At 35.8% G+C, this 24,267-nt stretch overlaps 1 protein-coding gene across 2 annotated transcripts in view; it reads left to right on the forward strand.

Annotated features, from left to right (window-relative positions):
• Nucleotides 1-24,267, forward strand: part of TNKS (tankyrase) — a gene marked incomplete at its 5' end in the record, with an annotated part of 176,260 nt that overhangs the window by 87,739 nt on the left and 64,254 nt on the right. For both annotated transcript variants that reach the window (XM_082680365.1, XM_082680366.1), the window contains 3 exons: nucleotides 19,483-19,577; nucleotides 21,058-21,124; nucleotides 21,432-21,618. In XM_082680365.1, the coding sequence (XP_082536491.1) occupies nucleotides 19,483-19,577; nucleotides 21,058-21,124; nucleotides 21,432-21,618 (349 nt within the window). The remainder of the gene's footprint in view (nucleotides 1-19,482; nucleotides 19,578-21,057; nucleotides 21,125-21,431; nucleotides 21,619-24,267) is intronic.

A 24,267-nucleotide genomic window follows, 5' to 3' on the forward strand; every position in this document is an offset into this window, starting at 1 on the left:
CAGCCTACTTCAGTTTTCCACAGCCATTTTAATATTCCAAAATTTATGTGAGATTACTATAACAGGAGTCAGTTTCCATCCCAGCCTCATTCTCCCATCCTTACCCTTATACCTTGACAGCCCCATTCCTAGCTCAGTAAATCAAAATAATTAAGGAGTGTGAACACTGATAATTAACAAATTACCTCTTCTCCTTGCTTCAGTCCCTACACAAATATGTAGAACTTCTTTATTTTTCCTTCTCCCCAAAGGAGGATACACTTCCTTTATTCCTGTAGCTGAAACTAACATATTCCTCATTCAAATTCCTATGGCTCCTTTTCTGTATTACTCTATGGCATTTACTGCAGAGTTCTTGAATTGTGGTTATTCATACGTATCTTTTTCTTCTACTTGGCTATTAGCTCTCTTTTGTACCGGACCAAGCTTGGCATTTTGCATGTAGCAGAAACTTAGGCTACGAATATGCTCCCAGATGAACATAATTTTATCCTTCGAGTGAAAAAAATCATCTGTGCTCTTTGCCAGTTAGAAAATTAACTCAGAAGTATATGAATGGGGAATTGTATATTTTCTGTTATTATATATTATTACTAGTATTATTTTATCAATTTATTTTTGAGTAATTGTACCACAAGGGAGAATTATATATTTTAATGTGTAGAACATTTTTAAGTACATGTCTCAAATATTACTATTATACTGAAGGTTTCACAACATATAAATAATGTAATAATTTTCCAAAATATGCTCCTATACTTTTTTAGATTATCAATTTTCTCAAATTAGATAGAAAAAGAAAATTAGACTTAAGCGTTTATTAGGTTTTGGTGCTATGCATATAACATAAAAAATCATTCAAAATTGTTCATCAGAATGCAAATAAAATTTCATGTTTAAAATTGAATAATGTTCATATTTAGATGTTACCCTTGTTTATGGCACAGAGCAATTCTTATTAGATATGCCAGTTGCAGTAAAGCCGTGAAGTGGTAGATATTGTGGGTGCTGATGGAGATTGGGAAAAGATTCTTTAGTTGTGACAGTCTCTTTTGTTTTCTTGCTATTGATATCAAGAGGATGTGTAAGCAAATCTAGCTGCTGAATTACAAGTCAATCTTATATATTTAGTATTTTTCCAGGCCATTAGCATGTGTTTATCTAGAATTAGAAAGTCAGATTGTATATAAACAAGAGGATACAGGTACTTTACATGTATAATAAATTAGTCAGGTATATGAAGTTTTATTTCTTGAATTTGCATTTTAGAACACAGTGCAGAATTAAATTCATTTTTAGCAGGTATTTAAATGACTGTATCAATGCTTAACTGAATCCTTGCCTGTCACTGTTTTTACTACGATTCCTGGTTTGTAAATTTTAAAAGCCCATGGAAGTGTCAATTTTGTAATGTTTTTAGAAAAGCAGTGTTCCTTATACACTAACTAGTGGGTGGAGAAATTGCCTAGATATATGTGGGGGGTTTAGACGTCAGCATTCCTTTTGCAAGTGGTACGTGGGCTTGTACAGTGACAGTGTAAATTTAAATAGTCTCTTAATTCTGTACTGTGACCTGATGGTTATCCCATTAGGTAATATCTCAGTGGTTAAAATTTTTATTTCCCACAGACATTTGTTTTTATAACCTGTAGAATCTGAAAATGGTGAAGTACCAATAAGGTTTTAAGTAACTTACGTGGTTATATTTTGCTTTTATTTGACATGTAAATCAAAGCAGAGCTTGACCGCTCTAGAAATTTCCAGGTGTTGTTGTTTTCCCTAAAAAGCAAAGGCAGAAACATTTTTTGTAATGTTTTGTTCTAAAATGCTACTTTCATACAATTACACACCTGTTCTAATGCTGGCCACTTTAGAAACATAGGGGCATAGATATAATTTATTGTTCTTCTGTCTCCTGCCCATTGTGATTAGGCATAGCATTCCATAGTTTCTTATTTTGAATTTCAGCGACCAGGTCCTTAAAACAGATTGCTTCCTTTCTGTAATTCCTGTATTTTCAAACTTAGATGTCTTGTCCTTTGATCTCTCTTTACAGCATGTTCTATCATGATCAGACATTCTGTTAGCAATTATCCGAATATTCTGGTCTTGTTTGCTATATAAATTTGAGATGGCGGTCGTCTCTTGTTTTGCAATATTAATTTTTATAAGGATACCTTTTTACAATGAATGAAAATAAGTATTTGAATACATCTCAGATTATTCCAACACTCAACCCTCTTCAGAGCTCTTTTAAGTCCCTTTCCTGGCTGCCTTTATCCCCTTCCAAAATAAATGTCCTAAATTTATGCCCTCCTTATAACAAGGAATAGGTTGGAGTTTGGCATTGCTGTACATATTCCTAAATAGAAATAATATGTATCTTTGCATGCATTTACTATGCATACTATTGCTGTAATTGTATGTCACCAAATATTGAAAGTAACTAATGGTTGATTGGAATTTTGTTTTTATTATAAAATATTCAATGTTATGGTAGTTTCTTTCTGCTCCTTTTGTTCATTCAGTCAGCACTCAATACATGCCATGTATAGGTCACTGTGCTAAGTGTCATGGGAGATAACTGTGTGTTTAATGGTATTGGTTCACAAGGAGCTCAAAATTGTTAGAATGATGAAGACATAATCCAGGACATTGAAGCCAGTGCCTAAAAAAATATGATTCCTTTTGCTGTGATACAAAGTGTAGATTTAAGGTGAGATTTTTTTCTTGCTCTTTTATTTTTAAAACATTAGTATTTAGACATGTATGCTCTTCTGTAAGAAATCACAAATTTAGATGAAAGGCAACTGGAGGAGCATGATTTAAATTCAGAAAGATTAACTGAAGAGTTTCTCTAAATGTCAGATTTCTACTGTGTAAATGTTTGCTTCCATAAAATAGTTAATAATGAATAAGACTCTGGAAATGGAGAACAGTAAATTGTTTAAAAACTATTTTTTAATAGAGATCAATCAGAAATAAAGTAGAATTTAGTACCATCCCTTGTAGATACCATAGAAAACTATGTGATATAGTCAAAAGAGCAAATAGGCTTTGAGGCCAAACAGATGGATTCTGTTCTCTGCTCTTCCACTTTCTAAGTGTGTGACTATGGCTCTACAGTTTTCAGTGTATCCTTTACTAAATGGGGATAATGATACCCATTCCACAAGACATTTGAGAGGATTAAATGAAATAATGTGATAAATGTAGGACATAGCAGAACTTCAGAAACTTAGATCCCTACTCCTCTGCTACATTTTTTGCTTTTGAGCGTATTTAGAATGGACACATACATACTTCTGAGTACTTCTGCATCCCCCACTTCTCCACTTAAATTGTCTTTATTACCAAGCTCAGTCCCAGGTGGCATTTGGATAAAACGTAGGTTACCAGGTAATCTACAAAGCATACAATCGAATTAATTGTCTTGGAACTTGGTCTTTGTCTCCTCCCCACCCCACATCACATTTAATAAATTAAATTTGTTTATTTTTGCAGCTTATAAATTCAGAAGTGTGTTCATAAGATACATATACCCGTTTTTAAAGAATATATTTATTAAAAATTAATATCCAGCTGAAAATAATGCCACAACGTTCATTTGAATTCCATAAAGCACATCCAGTGTAGCACAAAGAATATGTAGGATTAATGCAATGGTTTTTGCAATTTATACTTAAACTTTAGGGTTATGTGAATTTGTCATATTCTAATACAGTATTCTTGGTTAACACCTCCCTCCTTCAGTGTAAGTCTTCTCTAAATATTTTGCTGGAGCAGGATTTTAACAGTCCTCATATTGTTACTTTGACAACCCCTCGATGAACCGGGCCTCTCATTATTTATGCTCTTGTCTAGTCCCCTCCCACACAGACTGTGAACTAAGCCTGGGACTACTTTGATGAATAAAATGAAGTAGAAGTGATGCCATGCCAGGTTGAGGACTAGCCCTTGGAATTGGCCTGGTAGCTGCAGTTTCTTGCTTTTGGAATACTCTTTCTTGGATCCCAGCTGCCATGCCATGAGGAAGCACAAGCAGCTGTATGGAGAAGTTCATGTGGGGAAGAACTGAGGCCTCTAGCCAAAGACCCACCAAGCTTGGTTAAGGCTCTAGATGACTAACTCTCCACGTGTCCTAGACTTTTAGCCTCAGCTGAGTGTCCAGTCCAGCCTCCAGGTGACACCAATCGTCCTAACACCTAGCTCATACCACATAGAGCAGAAGAGCCACCCAGGGTGGTTTGTTATGTAGTAATAGCTAACTGAAATACCCCTGCCATAAGAAAGTATTGAGTATAACTCAATGCATATTGTCTATTGGTCAAGAAAGTTTGCGTCATTTCTCAGGCAGATTACTGAAAATGGTTCTCTCACAGCTGCTTGGAAGAATAAGTGAAGATTTTTAAACAAATCACCAAACATATTTATTTCTTTTGATATGTTCAATTACTTTGTATTTATATCTTACAATTTAAGATTTTTTTTCCCTCAGAAAGCAAAAATTAATTTTATGCACATCTTTATGGGTCATGGCGTTGTAGGAAAAAGCAGGAAGTTGAAGCTAGAAGACCAAGTTTTAAGCTAAAATTATTACTAGCTATGTGATCATGGCAAGTTTTATTATATCTCTGAGTTCTCAGTCTTTTAGCCTAAAAAATGATGGCTTTGGGCCACATGAGCTCCAATTTACCTTTCAACTCTAACATTTTAAGATTGTTATGTATTTTGTTACTTATTTTTCATCAGAGTAAGTAATACAGACTTGGATTATGTAAGAGTCGGCAGATAAAACACTCCTGGTATCTGGAATAAAGTTTATATACAGCCTTTTTCCCCTTTAAGAAAGTGTTAGCATTACCTGAGGGCCCATGCGTGGCTCCCTGTGGCCTTTAGTGGCCTTTATCATCCTTCTCTTTTCTTGCCACATCTTGGTAGATAAAATGTCAGACCATTTTTTAGTGTCCAACTTTTCTGGCTCATAGTTTAGATGTTACTTGGGATTATAAGAAGGTCAAAATGCAGTAAGTGTGCATTAGGGAACTCTTCAAGTACTTTAAGTTTAATTATATATCTAATCAAATCACTTCTTTAAAGTACATCTTGCTGAACAGTGCATGTCTTAACGGTAATGCAGAAATCCCTTGGAGCAAGTTTTCTTGCCTGCTTACGTTGGGATATAGTGTATAAAATCTTTATGCATGTGTATATTCATTGTGTAACAATAAGGCCTGAAAATGTCTTTTTTATTTTTCATTAGGGGATCACTACTACTAAAACAGTCTCTATTTTGTCGAGCATGACATGTCTCCTGGTGAGGGTAATTAGTACCCATGCCAACTATGTTCTGTTTTTCTCTTTGAGAAAAGAGTTTTTAGTAGGAAGGGACCTGTGTTAAAAAGCAGGTCGTAAAACTTAGGAATTCAGTCAAGCTCAGCTTAGCCACCCTCCTCAACTTCGGTTTCTCCTATACTCATATCCAAAAACCACAAGTTTCCTGCACTTTTCAATATTAGACTAGTTGAGGGATAAAAAAGGAGCGAGTACTAAATCATTTTGCTGGGAACATGATTCATTATTAAAATTTGATTTAGAAGCCAAATTACAAAAGTGATATTTCAGTATATCCTTTTAAAATTGTAAGCATCTAAGTTTAAAGTGCTTCTTCTGACTCTCCAAGTATACCAGACTTTATAGGGTAGGTTAGATTACAGCTGCAGCAGTAGCTTGAAAAACATCCATCTGGCAGAGTGGCAAGGGAATAGGAGGTCAGGTAGAAACACAGAAGGTCACTTTATGCTATTGTTGATGTCCTAGTTCTTCAGTGAGTGGAATTGTGTTATTTACATATAGTTATTTATTAATTATTACATAATAAAGGTATTTTAAAATAGCCCTCTAGGGCTTCCCTGGTGGCGCAGTGCTTGAGAGTCCGCCTGCCGATGCAGGGGTCACGTGTTCGTGCCCCGGTCCGGGAAGATCCCACATGCCGCAGAGTGGCTAGGCCCGTGAGCCATGGCCGCTGAGCCTGCGCGTCTGGAGCCTGTGCTCCGCAACAGGAGAGGGCACGGCAGTGAGAGGCCCGCTCACCGCAAAAAAAAAAAAAAAAAAAAAATAGGCCTCTAATGATTATGATTTGATTATGGTCTCTCTGGCTTAAACTGTTTAGTTAATGTCTGTTGACAGTAGATTATTCCGAAAAAAGTTTTTAAATCCTTTTAGTAAAGGGTGAACCTTAGTATGTGAAAAAGGCTTGCTTAGTTACAAAAAGAAGTCTGATGTCAGAAACTCTTCTGGCCTAAGGAAAGGCAGCAAAAAGTGGAGAGTTCATTATGGATTTGAGAATTCTGATATTATCTGTAGCTTTGAATTGGTATTATTAGAAACAGTTGTTTGGCCATAATGTGCAAACAATATAAACAATTAATTTCTTAATTCATTGTGTACCAGTTACCTGGTATCTCAGTTAGCTCGGGCTGCCATACCATACTGGGTTCCTGGCTTGTGGAGGGCTGCCTTTTTGCTGAGAGAGAAAGAGAGCTCTTGGCTCTCTCTTCTTTGTAAGGGGCACTAATCGCATTATGAGGGCTTCTACCCTCATGACCTCATCTAGCCCTAATTACCTCCTGAAGGCCCTGTCTCCAAATCCCATCATGTTGAGGGTCAGGTCTTCAACATGTAAACTGGAAGGGCGGACACACTCACCTGGTTATTTTTGTATGCTACTTTTTTTTTCTTTTTTAAAGAAGTATAATAATTGTTCAGGAAATCTCCCCTCCCCCACCTCTGAAGCATATTCATCCATTCTCTCACTTGCTTAATTAATTTAGAATTATAAAAGGAAATTTCTAAAAGTATCAAGAATCTTAATATCCTTTTTAAAAGAAGGCTATTTTCAGTGACTAATAAGAAAATGTCTTTCTCTGCTAAGAATGGCATCAATAGTAAAACTTTAAAAACACTATAAATACCGTGCATAATTATTTGAAATACATATTGGGTAGTCAAATTAGTAAATTTGGAAATAGACTAAATATAAAATACTTCATATGTTGATTTTCCTTTTGTAAAGATGCTTTAATTTTTCAGTAGTAACATGGTAATACCCTACTCTGAATACCATAAAAATTCCCCTAAAGTAATCTCCTAGTGTCTGAGAGGGTTCAATACCCATTAGAATTGGGTAAGGAGGCTTCCGCAGGGAATAGAGCTAGAGACCTCTGCTCCTGGCCGCCTTTGGCTGCTGAATTCACATGTGCAAACTCAGAAATGTCAGGACTCGATCACTGAAGGAACTTTGAGGTAACAGCATGTCTCCCAAGCCCTAGAGCTCTGAAGCACACTACAATCAGATAACAGAATTTCTCATTCTCTAGTTTATACGGTTAAAATGACTGTCCAAGGATCTAAGGTGGAATGATTTCCCCATAAATAATCTTTAAATGACAATTGGTGGACTTGTTTCCTTGTACTTCCAGAATAAGTCATCTATCTGTTGAACGTTAGTTAGAATCTTTGATGTTTAGATTTGAAAACTTAAGATTGTAAATATTAATTATAAAAAGGAATTCATGTGAGGTTTGAGTAGTGTGAAAACTTTTCTTTTGAAAAGTATAAGACATCAGGTTACTGTCAGACCAAGAAATTTGATGTCCATAAAGTCTGCCAGCTGTTTCTCATTAAGCAATGCAAAATTAATGTTGCACCTTCTGAAAGTGCTAAGCATTCTTTTTTCTTTCCCATATAAACCCTATGAGAGGACACTAGAAACTCATTTTCATGCATACATTTCAATTCTTCAGCTGATTCTGAGGCTGAAAAAGAGAAACACAAATTTCTGGCTGTTGAAGAATCCCCTTGGAGTTTCCACAATGATAATGTTGAGTTAAAATTTAATTAAGTTGGCATTCAGAGCTTTACCCTCACAAAATTACCCTGTGGATTACCCGCTCTTTATTGTCTGTTCATTTCCTTTCCCCTATCCTTCTCTTCCCCATACATAAGACTTAAAGTAAGGATAGTCCTTTATAGACTCATTTTAAAAAATAAACTTTTACTATATAAGGCAATTGAAGTACAGAAATTTTGTTTTATGAGAAATTTCATAAATTCTACAAATTTTCAAATGCCTTAGGTTCCTTCCTAAAGATGACTACATATGTTACTTTGGAAAAGCATACTCTTTGCGACTAAAATATCAATCATTATTCTACCTCACAGAACTTTATTTGGAAGAGGACTTAAATGCCAACTAGTCCAACCTCCCAGTGCAATGCTGGAAGCTTTACTGTAATGCTGACAGGTTGTCATCTGGCTCTGCTTGAATGCATAGCCAGACCATATCTGGATTTAGCACCAAACTTAGGGTTTCACAATTTAAGGAGGGATGGTGACCAGGAAGGTAGTCAAGAAATTATTCTGGAAGAAGCAGTTGAATCAATTGGAGGGATTTAGTTCAAGAAAAGACCAAATGACTGTTAGAGATACATAGAAAAATCCAGCACTAGGAAAGAAGCAGGTAAATTTTCTTCTCCAGTTTCAATATTCTGTTATTCCTCCATGTCCCCTGATGCTTATTATTATTATTATTATTATTTGCGGTACGCGGGCCTCTCACTGTTGTGGCCTCTCCCGTTGCGGAGCACAGGCTCCGGACACGCAGGCTCAGCGGCCATGGCTCACGGGCCCAGCCGCTCCGCGGCATGTGGGATCCTCCCGGACCGGGGCACGAACCCGTGTTCCCTGCATTGGCAGGCGGACTCTCAACCACTGTGCCACCAGGGAAGCCCTATTTTATTTTATTTTTTGGCTGCGTTGGGTCTCTGTTGCTGCTCCTGGGCTTCCTCTAGTTGCGGCAAGCAGGGACTACTCTTCGTTGCAATGCGCGGGCTTCTCATTGTGGTGGCTTCTCTTTGTTGTGGAGCACGGGCTCTAGGCGCGCAGGCTTCAGTAGTTGTGGCACACAGGCTTAGTTGCTCTGCGGCATGTGGAATCTTACCGGACCAGGGCTTGAACCTGTGTCCCCTGCATTGGCAGGCAGATTCTTAACCACTGCACTACCATGGAAGTCCTCATGCTTATTGTTTTAAATAACTTCTTTTGTTAAGAAGTCCTACATTTCTAGGGAACCCTCCTACACTGTTGGTGAAAATGTAAGTTGGTGCAGCCACTATGGAGAACAGTATGGTTTCTTAAAAAACTAAAAATAGAGTTAACATATGATCCAGTATTCCCACACCTGGGCATATATCCAGAAAAGATGAAAACTTTAAGTCGAAAAGATACATACACCCCAATGTTCATAGCAGCACTATTTACAATAGCCAGGACATGGAAGCAACCTAAATGACCATCAGCAGATAGATGAATGGATAAAGAAGATACATACATACAGTGGAATATTACTCAGCCATAAAAATGGATGAAATAATGCTATTTGCAGCAACATGGATGGACCTAGAGTGAAGTAAGACAGAGAAAGACAAATATCATATGATACAAATTGTATGTGGAATCTAAAATGAACTTAATTACAAAACAGAAATAGACTTACAGACATAGAAAACAAACTATGGTTACCAAAGTGAAGAGGCAGGGGAGGTATAAATTAGGAATTTGGGATTAACAGTACTATATATAAAATAGATAAACAACAAGGACCTAGTGTATAGCACAGGGAACTATATTCAATATCTTGTAATAACCTATAATGGAAAAGAATCTGAAAAAGGATATATATGTGAATCACCTTGCTGTATGCCTGAAATTAACACAACAATGTAAATCAACTATACTTCAAATTAAAAAAAAAAAAAGTCCTACCTTTCTGGGGCATTCATCCAACAGTATGGTCACACTCTCAGTATTGATAGGGTTTGATCTGAGTGCTGAGTTGAGTCAGAACTACCAAAGTAATCCCTGCCTACCAAGAGTAATTCTTCCTGCCTCTCAGCCATACTGATCCATTTCTGAACATACTATCTAGAACCTGAGTGCCCAGCCAAAGGAAAGGAAGGAAGGCAGAATGAGAGTTCTGAAGTCAGACTTACCTGCATATGATCTCTGACTGTGCTATTAACTTGCTGTATTAACCCCCCTGTTTCTCAGTTTCCTCATTTGTTATATGGAGGTAATAATAGTTTCTAGTTCTGGTAGTAGTTGTGTAAAGTAAACAAGTTAATACATAGAAAGTACACAGTAGATTTTAGCTGTTATTTCAATAAAATACTTGGTATTTTCAAAATGTTTTTATATGTTTTATTTCATTTTAGCCAGAAAATAACACTGTGAGGAAGCCAGTACTATTGTTACCCAACTCCCTCCCATTACAGAGATAGTGACTTCAAAACATTAATACGTTAAACACTGTTAGGTTGTAGGAGTAATATGTCTATTTATGAAACTAGTCCTGATTTAATCTGCTGTGATGGGACCGTATCTATTATTAGGTGTATTTAGCTCTAGGCACTGTGCTTTAGAGAACTGTTGACCAAGAATCCCAGGACCAGAAAAAAAGACTCTTAATGGGAAAGAAGTCATTATTATTAGAGGATCTAGTAAAGTGTATTCTGTAGAAGAGACAAGTTAAAGGAGATATAGTTTGGGGGGAAGGTGTGAATAAAGTATCTTTTTAAAATTTTATTTCTACTTTGGTTCATCAGTTTTCATTCTCCAGATAGTTTCTCTTTTAAATTATTATTAGAATAGCCCAAGAGTTGAGAAACTTCAAGGAGACTGTCTAATCTTTATTATGGTACTACTTAAAATACCTCTTCAGAAGACAGGCATCAGTGATGAGATATATTTATTTCCATGGACTCATGCCCGTATTGATTCTCTAGCTTTTAATTTGGCTTGATTCTGATTTAAGTATCACTGTCTCAAAGAACTTCTTAGCTGTACCTCACAAGCCGATTAATCATGTCTCTGTGCCTAAAAGAAATTTAATAAGCTCTGATTATGCAGTTATTATATCTTCCTGGGAGTTTTGTATTAAAGGCTGATACAGTATTTTATTTGTAGAAGGGGAACACTGATCTATCTTAACCAAATGATAAGTTTGAATGAGATGTGTTTTGTTAAGATAACCAGAGCAGAGCTGGAACATTTGTAAATGTCCATTTATAAGGTGATGGTTAAATAATTACGATGCAGCTACACGATGGAAATACTATCCAGAGAATAAGATAGACCTCTATGTGCTAATATTTTAAGAGAAGAAAAGCAAATTGCAGAAGGAGAGTTGTCAGTATTGTAGAAAAAGAAAGAAAGGAGGGACAAAGACTGTCGTAGATTTGGTGAAACATAACGGCCCAATAACCAAATGTATTCTTCCTGACATCCGGCAAATGAACTTTTAAAAGTTTTTGAGACAGACAGGAAATTTGAATACTGACATGGGCATTAGATGATACCAAAGATTTACCACTATTTTATTAGATGTAATAATATCGGGGTTTTTTAAGAAATTGCCCATAATTTTTAGAGGCACCTACAGAAGTATGTAGTGTCTTGAATTTGCTCCAGAATACTTCAGTGGGGAAAATAAAAGAGATAACAGAAGCCAGTGTAACAAAGTCTTAATAATAAGTGATTGTTGAATCTGGATGATGAGTACATGGATGTTCAGGTGAACACTGAAAGATCTGAGCAGATGATAAAGTTTTATGATTCTTCTCCTGATTTGGTAAAGTAGTAAGTCTTGCCTTATTCTGAATGCATGTGTGCCCTTGCAGGTGGGCACACACACACAGACACACACGCTACTTTCTGACTTGGGACAGCTCCGGAAACCAAGAAACTCATTCAGCATTAAGCCTAGCTAGAGTAGGGTGATCAACCATCCCAGTTTTCCTGGGATGCGTGGCTTTCCTGAGACTAAGAATGTCTCGGGCAAACCAGGATGAATTGGTTACCCTAATCTGAAAAATTCAGGAGGATTTGATCTAGGTCAAAGTGGAAATCTTAAAGAAAACCTCAGTACACTACACATCATGCAGTTAGGCAGCTCTCTGATGACTTACATCCTGGCTTCTCAGTTGTGGTTTTGTTCTTTCCTAGGGAACGCTTCAAACATCACACAGGCCTGTGTTGAAATGTGGTGTAAATCTTTCACACAAATTCAAAATCAAATTCACCAAGCTGGATTATTCATATCCCCTGTTCTCTTTTATTAACGTAAATCAAAAGCTAACCATAACTTTCATTTCTTTTTTTACTAGTATGAGGCACTGTGTTAAGCCTTCTAACGTAAAATTAAGATATGCTGTTCATTCTCAATGAGCTCACAGTGGATTAGAGGAGACAGACACATAGGTATTTAACTATATGATTTCATGACAAGTGTTACAGTAAAAGATTGTGGCAAATAGTTTTAAGACTGTCTTTGGCAATCTTTTTAGTGACCACTTTTTGTTGCAAAAGTAGTGTCCAAAGACAGAATAAGAGGAAAGGAGATATTTATCTGGAGTACTGGTATTTTGGAATCTCATTTTAAAATCTTGTTTAAGGATTGCCGCAAATTTTGTACAGGCAGACCTCGTTTTACGCTTCGCTTTAGTGTACTTCTCAGACACTGTGTTTTTATAGATGGAAGATTTGTGGCAACTCTGCGTTGAGCAAGTTTATTGGCGCCATTTTTCCAGCAGCATTTGCTCACTTCATGTTTCTGTGTCACATTTTGGTGATTCTCACAATATTTCAAACTTTTTCATTACTCTATTTGTTATGGTGATCAGTGGTCTTTGATGTTACTACTACGACTTGCTGAAGGCTCAGATGATGGTTAGCATTTTAATGATGTATTTTTTAACTAAGATATGTACATTTTTTTAGACATAACACTATTACACACTTAACAGACTACAGCATAGTGTAAATATAACTTTTGTATGCACTGGGAAACCAAAAAATTTGTGACTCACTTTATTGCGATATTCACTTTATTGCAGTGGTCTGGAACAAAACCCACAATATTTCTGAGGTATGCCTGTACTTTATAAAAATAGAACAATAATAATAGTCTTAAGAAATTAAGAATTTTTATAATATTTTATGTTTCTTAGATGAGAAGTGCTGTAAAGATTGGGATATTCTGTCTCTGTGTTAACTTCAAAAGCTTTCTCAGTACTAACAAACTGAGGAACCTTTCCCCAGTACCCAGCAGTCATTTGTGAGATAGCCATGTGTGTTTTGTGTTAAATGCTAAAATTCCCTTAGGATTGAATATGTAACAATACATTTAAATCTTGAGACGTAGTTTTCATGATTTCTTTGCTCAGTAGGAAAAAAATATTTGGAAATTAAATTTTGATATTCTAGGCACATAATAAAATATAGGTCTTCCAAAGGTGATGGCTGCATTGTGTATCTATAGGATTTTCTTGCTTTGATATTTAATCCTTAGGAATACTTTGTCTTCCATTGTTCGGATTTGTTAAGGAGTCATGTGTGAAATTAAATTTAAGTGGGAAAATATTTTGTTATTTGTAGGCCTTTAGTTTTTTTAGCAAATTAATAATTGTGGCAGTTGAGCTGTTTGGAGTGAACCAGAGTGAACGATGAGGTCAGAAAGTTGGAGGTAGTACTGAGAGATTGTCTGTGGCCTTCTAGATCATTATAAAGACTTCAGCTTTACTTAGAGTGAGATGAAGAGCCATTGGAAGATTTTGAGCTGAGGACCGGAGCATCTAACATTTTAACAGGATCACTCTGCTGCTCTGTTTCGTAGGCTCTCAGAGAATTATGCTGGAAGCAAGGAGGCTGTTACAACCAATCAGCTGAGAGAGGATGGTGCTTAGACCAGGATAGTGACAGTAGATGTGGTGAGAAGTGATGGGATTCTCAAGAGACTTTGGAGATAAAGCCAACAGAAATAGTCTGATGCAGTGAGCATAGTGTGTGAGAGAAAGATGACAATCAAGAAAGACTATCAAAGTTTTTGACCTGAGTAACTAAAAGGATGGAGTTGCCATTAACAGCAATAGGAAATTCTGCAGAGTAGCTTTTGGAGGGAATACTAAGAGCTCAGTTTGGGACATGATAAGCATGCAGTGTCTCCTGTATATCCGTAAGGTGATGTCAAGTAGGACGTTAGATTATGAGAGTTTGGAGTTCAGCAAAGAAGACTGAACTGGAGATAGAACTGAGGAGTTGTCAGCATATAAATGTTTAGAGCCCCAAGACTGCATGAGATCACCAAAAGAGTGGGTGTAGATAATGAGGAAAAGAGATCTAAGGACACAGTCCTGGAGTTCTCCAATGTCAAGAAAGTGAGGAGCAACCAGAAAAGAAGTGTGGGTACCTAGGTGTCCTAGGTTTCCAAGGGGAAAACATTTCAAGAAGGAAGAAGTGCTCAGCTATGTCAGATGATGCTGATAGGTAAAGTAAGATGAGGACTGATAAATGACCGTTAAGAAATAACTTCTAAGATACTTAATAAGGTGATAATAAGTAATAACCACCATTTGTTGAGCTTTTTCTATGTGATACTGTATTAGGTGCTTTATATAGTTATCTATAATGCATGAAATAGCCTTATATGGTAGGAATTATAATTCTCATTTTACAGATATTAGAAACCAAGGCTCAGAGACATTAAGAAGTTAGTCCAAAGCCATATACCTTGTAAATTTTGCAGAGGAGGAATGCAAACCCAAGGCTTAAAAGCCTCTACTCACTTCCTTATATTGTGGTGCCTGCACTTCTGTTAAAGTTGCATCCACAGTTTTATAACAGGTTGTCAGTTGTTCCTATTTTAACTATGCATGTATGTGTAGGATAAGTTAATGCATTATTGTATGCTGCAAATCTATATCATAGAAAGCAAAGATAAATGTATGTATATAAGTTTATTGTTTCCTATGGCCTGATTCCAAGGAGAAAACTTTGAATTATGAGATTTATTTAAGTAAGGATTCTTTTTTCTGTAAACATTTTACAATATGAAAATATTAGTAATAACATTTCTCTTACAGCAGAATAACATTAAGATGGGTTTTTGATAGAGTTTTTATATTTGCAGTTGTTTCATACTTTATCACCCTACATGTTTTTTTATTTTATTCTTTTTTTTTTTTTTTTAAAGAAGATGTTGTGGGTAGGAGTTTATTTATTTATTTTTGCTGTGTTGGGTCTTCGTTTCTGTGCGAGGGCTTTCTCTAGTTGTGGCAAGCGGGGGCCACTCTTCATTGCGGTGCGCTGGCCTCTCGCTATCGCAGCCTCTCTTGTTGCGGAGCACAGGCTCCAGACGCGCAGGCTCAGTAGTTGTGGCTCACGGGCCTAGTTGCTCCACGGCATGTGGGATCTTCCCAGACCAGGGCTTGAACCCGTGTCCCCTGCAGTAGCAGGCAGATTCTCAACCACTGCGCCACCAGGGAAACCCCCTATTTTATTCTTTTTATCGCTCTACATGTTTGACTTTTAAAGTATTCCCAACAAAAAATCTGTTTTAAGAATAAAGATGAGGTGTGTAAACTGACAGTGACTGCTGTCTTGTGCACAGTGATGCCTTAAATGTTTGATTCTTGTGTTTGCTAGTTTACAGCCAACACAAAATTATCGAGTAACATGTGTGAGTATTTTACAAACGGGCCTGCTTTCCTTTTTTTTCCAAACCAAAATTACACTCTGTTAATTATCCTAGCATTTAGAAAATTACTCTTATCGTTGCTATGCCATTTGGTAGTTGAGGTATAAAGTTGGCACTATGTGGTAACCATTCACTAGATCACATGATTTTAATTGCTTTGCATCAGAAGATAGCATTTAGTATATAATGTTTAGTGATAAATTTTTTTCTAGAGGAAAAACTCCTGGACTCTTAGTAGTATAAGCTTGTTCAAATCATTGTTCTCAATTTGTACTTTTTCTTTTTGCTTTATACCATTTCCTCAAATTTATTGCAGGCATTTCACAGATTTTTATGTGCCTTCCAATGATACTATTTAGTTTGCACAGTTAACATCCACATTGGAATGACTCCTCAGAAAGTTTCATCCTGCTTGTTCTGTACTCACTCTCCCTGTGAGTTCATCCACTCCCATAGCTCAACTACCTCTACTTAGATGCTGCTACCATTTTGCTAACTGACACTGTCATTATCTCCCTCCTAGATTAGTCCTGCAGGCTTCTATTCAGGTCTTCCTGTTGTTAGATTTGCCCTCCCTCTCCAGTTTATTCTCTACTGAGTAACCAGAGTGATCTTTCCAAAACTCCATTCTTAGTCCCATTACCACTAGGGTATCGTATAGGCACTCAAACACAATAAACCCAAACCTCACATTCTCTCCCTTTGGGTTCCCTTTCCTTCCCTTCCCTTCCCTTCCCTTCTCTTCTTCCCTCTCTCCCTCCCTCCCTTCTTCTTTTCCTTCCTCTATCACTGACATTTCCAAACTGGAAGCTGCTATATCCCTTACTACTTATTATCAATTATCAGATTCTAGCAATTCTCCTTCCTAATAGTTTTTGACACTCACTCCTCAACTTCATTTTTTAACAACTGCTCTTTTTCAGGCCTTCTATCACTTTCTACTATTTCAATTACAGAGCCTTCTAGTTTATTTGAGTTATATAAGTTTTAAAATTATACAGATTAAAAATTATATTACCATTTTCAAAGCATTATAGATAATTTTTAGTCTCATAATGATTTTTTAAAATCCAGAAACTAGATATAATTTTTTGATTTGGCCTTCTATATGAACAATTAGTGTGTGTGTATATGTATTCATTCATTTAGGGACTTAGTTTATTTTCAAGAATAAGAAATAAATACTATTATTGACCCAACTATATACAAATAAAATTTTGTAAGAGATACTTAATATGAAAAAAGAAAATCTTTTTGTGCATCAGCAATGAAATTGTCACCTTTTCATTATAATATTAAATGTCAGCTATGTCCTTTGAGAGCTTACTGACACATTGACCATTCATCCAAAGCAGTTACTATCTCTTGAGGAAGCTTCCCAACTGCAGTTTAAAGTCAAATTCAGCCCTGAAAGTGGGCCAAGAAGGAGTGACAGGAACTAGATTTACCTTCCTTCCTGAAACAATTAAAAAAAAAAAACTGGATAAAATATATGAAACTGGTTTTCAGAAGTTGAACATCAGGCAGTACATAGTAGTGATCCTTGAGTGATAGGAATCAAATAAGGTGAGTTCTGTGATTGCTCCAGGTTGCTGCCTAGAAAGAATTTCCAGGCCTTGATGCAGGGAGGGAAAATCCAGGAGGCACCCAGTGGTTTCCCTGACTTGAGAAGATGGAATTAGAAGATTGAGGAGACCAAGGTGGCAAGAGTTAGCAAGGTGGAGGACCAGGGAAGGGAGAGCTGCACAGAGAAGAGAGCTCCAGAGAGCTGCAAAGAATCCCCTTACTATCTTCAGCTGAGTACTGATTGATACAGATATGAGGAAACTACCTGAGGCTGATAAAGGAACCGCCCAAAAGGATTAGAGGTAACAATCCTAGCAACTCACAGAGACTTTAATCATTTCTGTTGCCATCAGCCAGAAGGGACAAACCTCATAATTCATTAGATATCATAGAGTACTCAAAAGGGTAATGCTTCAGTAGAAGGGGAAAATTAGTCCTAGAACAAAGGCTGCTCTGGTCCTGCTTACAAAGCTTAAACACAAGCTTTGAAAACAACCTAACATCTGTACAATTGGAGTCCCCAAAAGAGAGAATGGTAAGAGAGAGGGCAGAAAAAATATTTGAGGAAATAATAGCTGAAAGTTTTACAAATTTGATGAAAACTGTAAATAATAGATCGAAGAAGCTCAGCCAGCCCCAAGCACACACATACACCAAAAAAAGAAGGAAAAAAAAAAAAAAAAACTGTACCAAGGTACAGCACAAGTCAAATTTCTTAAAGTCTGTGATAAAGAGAAATTATGAATGTATCCAGAACAAAAATCACATGTACATAGGAGTAAGGATAGCATGTAGGCAGATTTCTAGTCTGAAACAATGCAAGCCAGAAGATAGTGAAACAACATCTTTAAAATGTTAAAGGATGGGGAAAATAAGCCCTGAAAATAATTTGGTAGTCCCTAGAGGTATCATTTACAGTAACATTTGACAGGTGTCTGAAGGCAGAAACTTGGATGGGCTGCTTGTTTGATGATTCAGAAATTTTAGTCATCTGTTTTTATATGGCATTTTACATTTTAAAGGTATGTGGGTATATGTGGGAGAAAACTTTTCATGCACTTTTGAAATAGCTAGGATGGGTGGTTTTATCTCCATTTTACATGTGAGGAAGCTGAGCTATGTAGGTAATATAACTTTCAGAGTTCCACAAGTCCAGGACTGTGATCATGTTTCCTGACTTCCTATTCAGGACTCTTTTCCAAACTATCTGACCTCATTATTAGCTGTGTATTGCTCAAAAATAGTTCCTAAACTTAGAGACTGTCAGAACATATAAAATGTATGGAGTGCCTTGAAAGCAGTAATAGATAGCACAGTATTAAGTAATTCTATTGTATCAAAACATGTGAAGAAAATAAATTGAAAATCTTATTAAATCCCAAGGCCCAAAATAGAAGACATGAGACATGGTAGTACATTAAAGTATATTAGACCCTGTGTGAAAAGCCATTACAGTACTGAAACTTTAAATAAATGAGCAGAGATGGGAAAATTGCTATGGTTGCAGAGAAACTTTTAATTAAAGTAATGTTATTTCTGATTTTTTTTAAAAGGTGAGGACACGTTTGATTATTTTAATTATCATATTATATGTGAGCAGAGCACCTTTTAATAACTTGGTTCAAATTAAAATGTGGCAGAAATTAGTTGAGAAGAAACTTTATTTTCCTCCTGTATTTATACTGCATATGCAGTACATAAAATAGAAGAATTATATACTATCTTGGCATATTTCATCGTATCCAAGATAGGAAATTAATTCTGACCCATTACTAGCAACCTAATGGAATGAATACGGTCCATTGTCTTTTTTGTTTCCACTAGAATTTCTTCAAATATTCTTCAGAGATGATTTTCAGCTTTTCCTATTAAAGAGAAATTTTGACAGCTAGCTCTTTATGATAGAATTGGGATTGAAAAGTTAGAATTTGAAAGGTGGACAGGATGCAAGTAACATAAAGAAGAATGTTTCCAATTATGAGCAATATGAGCCCTGACATGTCTTCCCAGAACAGTAGGAATGGTCCATGATGGAAAGAAATTAAGAAATAATGTGGAATAGGTAGGGTAGGGCTTGATAACTGAAGGCCTTGGAAAACCAGTAGGAGAAGTAGGTGAATGGCACTGAAGTTAGAATTTACTCCTGAGATGAGTGAATTGTCTCTCATCCAGTTAGGAAATAGGAATTTTTGGCACCTCACCTCAGTATTTTCTGTGTATGTTAACACTCATTGTCTTTAAATAAATAAATACAGATTAGATGCCAAAGCAACAATTATTTACCTGAAGAGGGGGATACATTTTTCTTTCTCTTTTCTATCTAGTCAACTCCTTTACATCTAGCAGCGGGCTACAACCGAGTTCGGATCGTTCAGCTTCTTCTCCAGCATGGTGCTGACGTGCATGCAAAAGACAAAGGGTACGTGTATCAGCGTATTTCCTGTAGTGGTTTCATTCATGGATATTTACTCTTTGTTTTCAACATCTGATACACTAAAGTTTTTGAGCACTAGACAAAGTCTTATATCCCATTGCCTTACAGCTTGTGTAGCATTTTAAGAATGTTCACGGTGATTTGACTTCATTTTCATGTTCCTACTAATTAAGGATTCTTCTCATAACAATTTCCTAAATTAGTTTAATTTTACTGTATTCTATTATTTGAAGTTAAAATTTGTTTCTCTCAATTGCAATTACTATTTTTCAACTCTTAAGTTACACTGTAGAAAGATAGATAAATAAAAAATTCTGATAATCCAGTAACATAACTATCCTATTTATCAGGTATGAAAGGACCATCTCTTACTAATAAACTAAAATCATAAGTATACGTAAGTATACAATATTCTGATTTTATCCTGATGAAATCTTGTCCATCTAAACTGAGAAAACCTAAAAGGTCCTTATGAAGGTTGATATGGGAGAGAGGTATCTGGGAACCAAGAAAGCAGTATATCATTTATTTTATGAATAGGTGCATTTTGGAAACCTTTGTACCACTTTCCTAGCTAACCTCCAGGGACATGTGAATTGGGTCTGCTAGCCTATGTGATGGGCTAACATTTCTCATTTATGCCACTTTAATATCTAAAAGATAATTGACCTGACTGCCCAGATGAAGTAGTGTTCATATTACACTGATGAGCAGCATAAAGAAAAGAAGCCCTGGAGCAGGCTTTTGTTCACTTTGCCCCTCTCCATGTCAGGAAACACAGACAAGAAGAAAGAGCTCAGTACTTGAGACAGTTCTCAGAAGAGGAGTCCATCATTTAAAATCTGCTCTTTTTGGTGCTCTTTCTCTCTTGCCTGCGCCAGATTCTGTGCCACATGTGAATGGTGTTCCCATAGTATAGGAGCACAAATGCCTGATGCTCTTGTAAATCTCTTTTCCTTTGTGCATGTCTGAAAGCAGATGGTGTACAATAGGTGAGTCCTCAAGATAAGTACACCACAAAAAAGAGGGTCTTTGACTCATGCAGAATGATAACTCGGATATGCAAATTGTAATAGTTTGGATATTGAATTCTTATGCTGGAAATTACCATGAAAGTGAAATAAAATGGTAGGAATATTTCAATTCACTATCAGTTAACATGTATTTTCTATATACACTTACTATATAAAGCAAGCGATTTTCAATTAGTACATGCACTTCTTCCTTTTACCAAAATGCTTTTCTAATTGGTGCTTTTATCATTATATTTAATGACACACATAAAACAAGATAAATACAAAAGGTTGAGCATTAGTTATACTTTGTATTCTCTTATTTAATACTTCAAAATATTTTAAATATAATTGTACTAGGATTTATTAGATTTTGTTTCTTAGCACTTCTTGGATAAATGACTCTAAGTTCTTTGAAATGTCAGTATTTTAATTGGCCTTTTTCCATTTAGTGGACTTGTTCCTCTCCATAATGCATGTTCATATGGGCATTACGAAGTCACAGAACTGCTACTAAAGGTAAGAGAAATTAAAAATATTGAATATTATTTGCTTTTTTTTTTAACTCATCATGAGCTTTCATGCGGGTTTTTTGCCAAGATTTTTAAGATAATAAAATTGTTTTTTTTTTAAGGTTCACCATTGCCTTAAAATTTTTTAATTATTCAGCTTATTTTAAACTATTTTTTTAAAGCTGAAATTAAAGAAATTAAAACAATTGTTGACATTTCAGAGTTATAACTGAAATTTACAGTCAAATAAGCGAGTTTGTTTTTGATCCAGTGAAATGATTAGTGACCTATAACTTTTTTTTTTCTCAATTCAGCATGGAGCTTGTGTTAATGCTATGGATCTCTGGCAGTTTACCCCACTCCATGAGGCTGCTTCCAAGAATCGTGTAGAGGTCTGCTCTTTGTTACTTAGTCATGGTGCCGATCCCACTTTAGTCAACTGCCATGGCAAAAGTGCCGTGGATATGGCTCCAACGCCTGAGCTCCGGGAAAGATTGACTTGTATGTATTTATATCCTAAAGTCAACATTGCTTGTTGTAAATTGTAATATCTTTCTTTTTTTTAATATTAATTAATTTATTTGGTTGCGTCAGATCTTAGTTCCAGCTCACCAGTTCCTTAGTTGCAGCACGTGGGCTCTTTAGTTGTGGCATGCGTATGGGATCTAGTTCCCCGACCAGGGATTGAACCCAGGCCCCCTGCATTGGGAGTGTGGCATCTTAACTACTATTCCACCAGGGAAGTCCCTAGAATATCTTATTTTTGTTATTAGGGCTGTTGTTTTGTCTAACTTAGATAATAGACTTCTATTCTTACATGTTCACTAGTTTATTATCCTCTTTTCTTATCATTACTTTTCTTTTTGAATTCTACAGGAACCTCACATACATATACTATGTTTATTTTGTGTTTATTGAAGCCTAATTCTAATTCATGTGTTAAGTAAGGCTCCTTTTTTATTTTAAAGATAAAAGAGGATGATGAGTCCATCAATAACCATCTATTGAATACCTACTATGTTCCAGGAGCTTGAAATATAGCAGTGTACAAACCAGAAAAAAATCTCTAAGCTCACAGAGGTTATATTCTTGTGCTATTGGTAGTAATAGATGATATCTAACATTATGGAATACTCACTATTTCCCAAGCCCTGCAAGTTGCACATTCATGTTTTTATTTATGTGTGTTATAGCCCAAGTGCAATCACTTGCCCAAGTTTAAATAAGATAATTTTTATGATTTGGTGGAAGTAATCTTCTCAGGTACTGATACATATTACCTATGTTTACATATGCATGTTTTTAAATAAACTTTTAGAATAGTTTTAGATTTACATAAAACTTAACAAAAATAGTACAGAGAGTTCTTTTATACCCTATATGCAGTTTCCCCTATAAACATATTAATATGGTACATTTGTCAAAATAATGAACCAATACTGATACATTATTAATTAAAGGCTGTACTCTATTCAGATTTCCTTATTTTTTTACTGAAAGTCCTTTTTCTGTTCCAGGATCCCATTCAGGATACCACATTACATTTAGTTGTCATATCGAATACTGAGATATATTTAATTCTATACGTAGGCATTACAGGTTTAAATTAAAGTAGGCGTTACCTACCTAATTTTTCATTTGTCCCATGGTTGATATTCTCTTACATCTAGGATTCTAAGAATCAGATAACTAGATTTAAACACCTGAGAAGACCTTTAAATGATAATTTAAGAAAAAGGCATAGTCAGAATGAAAACATCATTTAAGTTTAAACAGATTGTAAATTAGTTTATGTTAATACAGGAAGAGTTCCTTGCAGTTTTGATCTTGTTTAAATGGAAATTTAAACTTATTTTGGTACCGGAACAGATGACATCTACTAGATTACAGGCCAGCACAAACCAGATTATAACTGGGCAGATGTCTTAGCAATGAATCCTTGTAGAAGTGCATTTATTCTCTCTCCCACTCATATGACTCTTGCCATATGTTATCTTGCATTATATAGTGCATTTTTCTATGTGTTGTTCTGTCTCCCCAGTGAAGTTTAAATTCTTAGAAAGACCTTTGGTTTTATTATTCTGTCTTCTTAGCACCTATACAATGCCTTGTTACCTAATAAAATGTTTTGATGGTAATTGTGCTTGGGTCTGTATCTGCCTACCCCCAACTTAGCACAGTGCCTTGTGCATGCTGTGTGCCCAGCAGGTTTATTGAATTGAATTTAACTTAACTCAAAATTTATTTTTTACATCTTTTTCTAATTTCCTTCTTTTAGTTTTATACCCTGGGCTCAGCGTTATCCCCATGTCACCAATTTGACTTCTTTTTTCCTTTGAGTCATTTTGTAAATTATGAGTACTGTTATGGGTTTTTATGTTGTATTTCACTGATCTACCTGATTCCACTGTAAGCATTAAGATTTAACCTAAATTTGTATAGTTTTGTAAAGGAAGAAGTTCCCTGATTAGAGTACTTTGCGACCTTCTCAGTATCTCCCTTTATTTTATTAAATAAGATTCTACCAAGGAATTATCTGAAGGCAAGGATGTAACAAAGTTGGAACTTTTCTAACCAGTTTTCATCCTCATGCTCACTGCTTTATACTAGGCAACCACAATGACAGAATTCTTTTTAAGAAAATTATACAGGAAACAAAAACAATATTTTGATCATACGCATGGTTACAGCATTTTCATTACACACATTTTTTTTGCTCTTTCTTGTTTACTTTTTTATTTTTGTTTTCATGAAGCCAATTGAACACAATAGTGTGGGTTCTGCACACACTGGAGCTGAAAATACTAAAAGTAGCTTTTATTCTTGTTTCCAAATGCATTTAGAAAGAGAGATTTTAAGACATTTTATAAATATTAAGTTTTCAGGGTAATTAGGATTTCTGAAGTTTCATAGGCCTGTACTTTGAAGAATTTAGCAGTGATAAAGTACCACTAAACAAGAGGTTATATAAAGATGTTTTTTCCCCAAACCTGCCATGACTTATTTTATAAATATTCAGCATTCATGCAATAAATACTTATTGGCTACCTACTATATGCCAAGCACTGTGCTAGGTGATGGGACTACCATAGCAGATAAGACAGTGTGATAAGTCCTGTGATATACAGCTAAAGGCAAGTACGAAGGACT

The sequence above is a fragment of the Grampus griseus genome (assembly GCF_964374135.1).
Source record: "Grampus griseus genome assembly, chromosome: 21".
In the NCBI taxonomy this organism is placed as follows: Eukaryota; Metazoa; Chordata; class Mammalia; order Artiodactyla; family Delphinidae; genus Grampus; species Grampus griseus.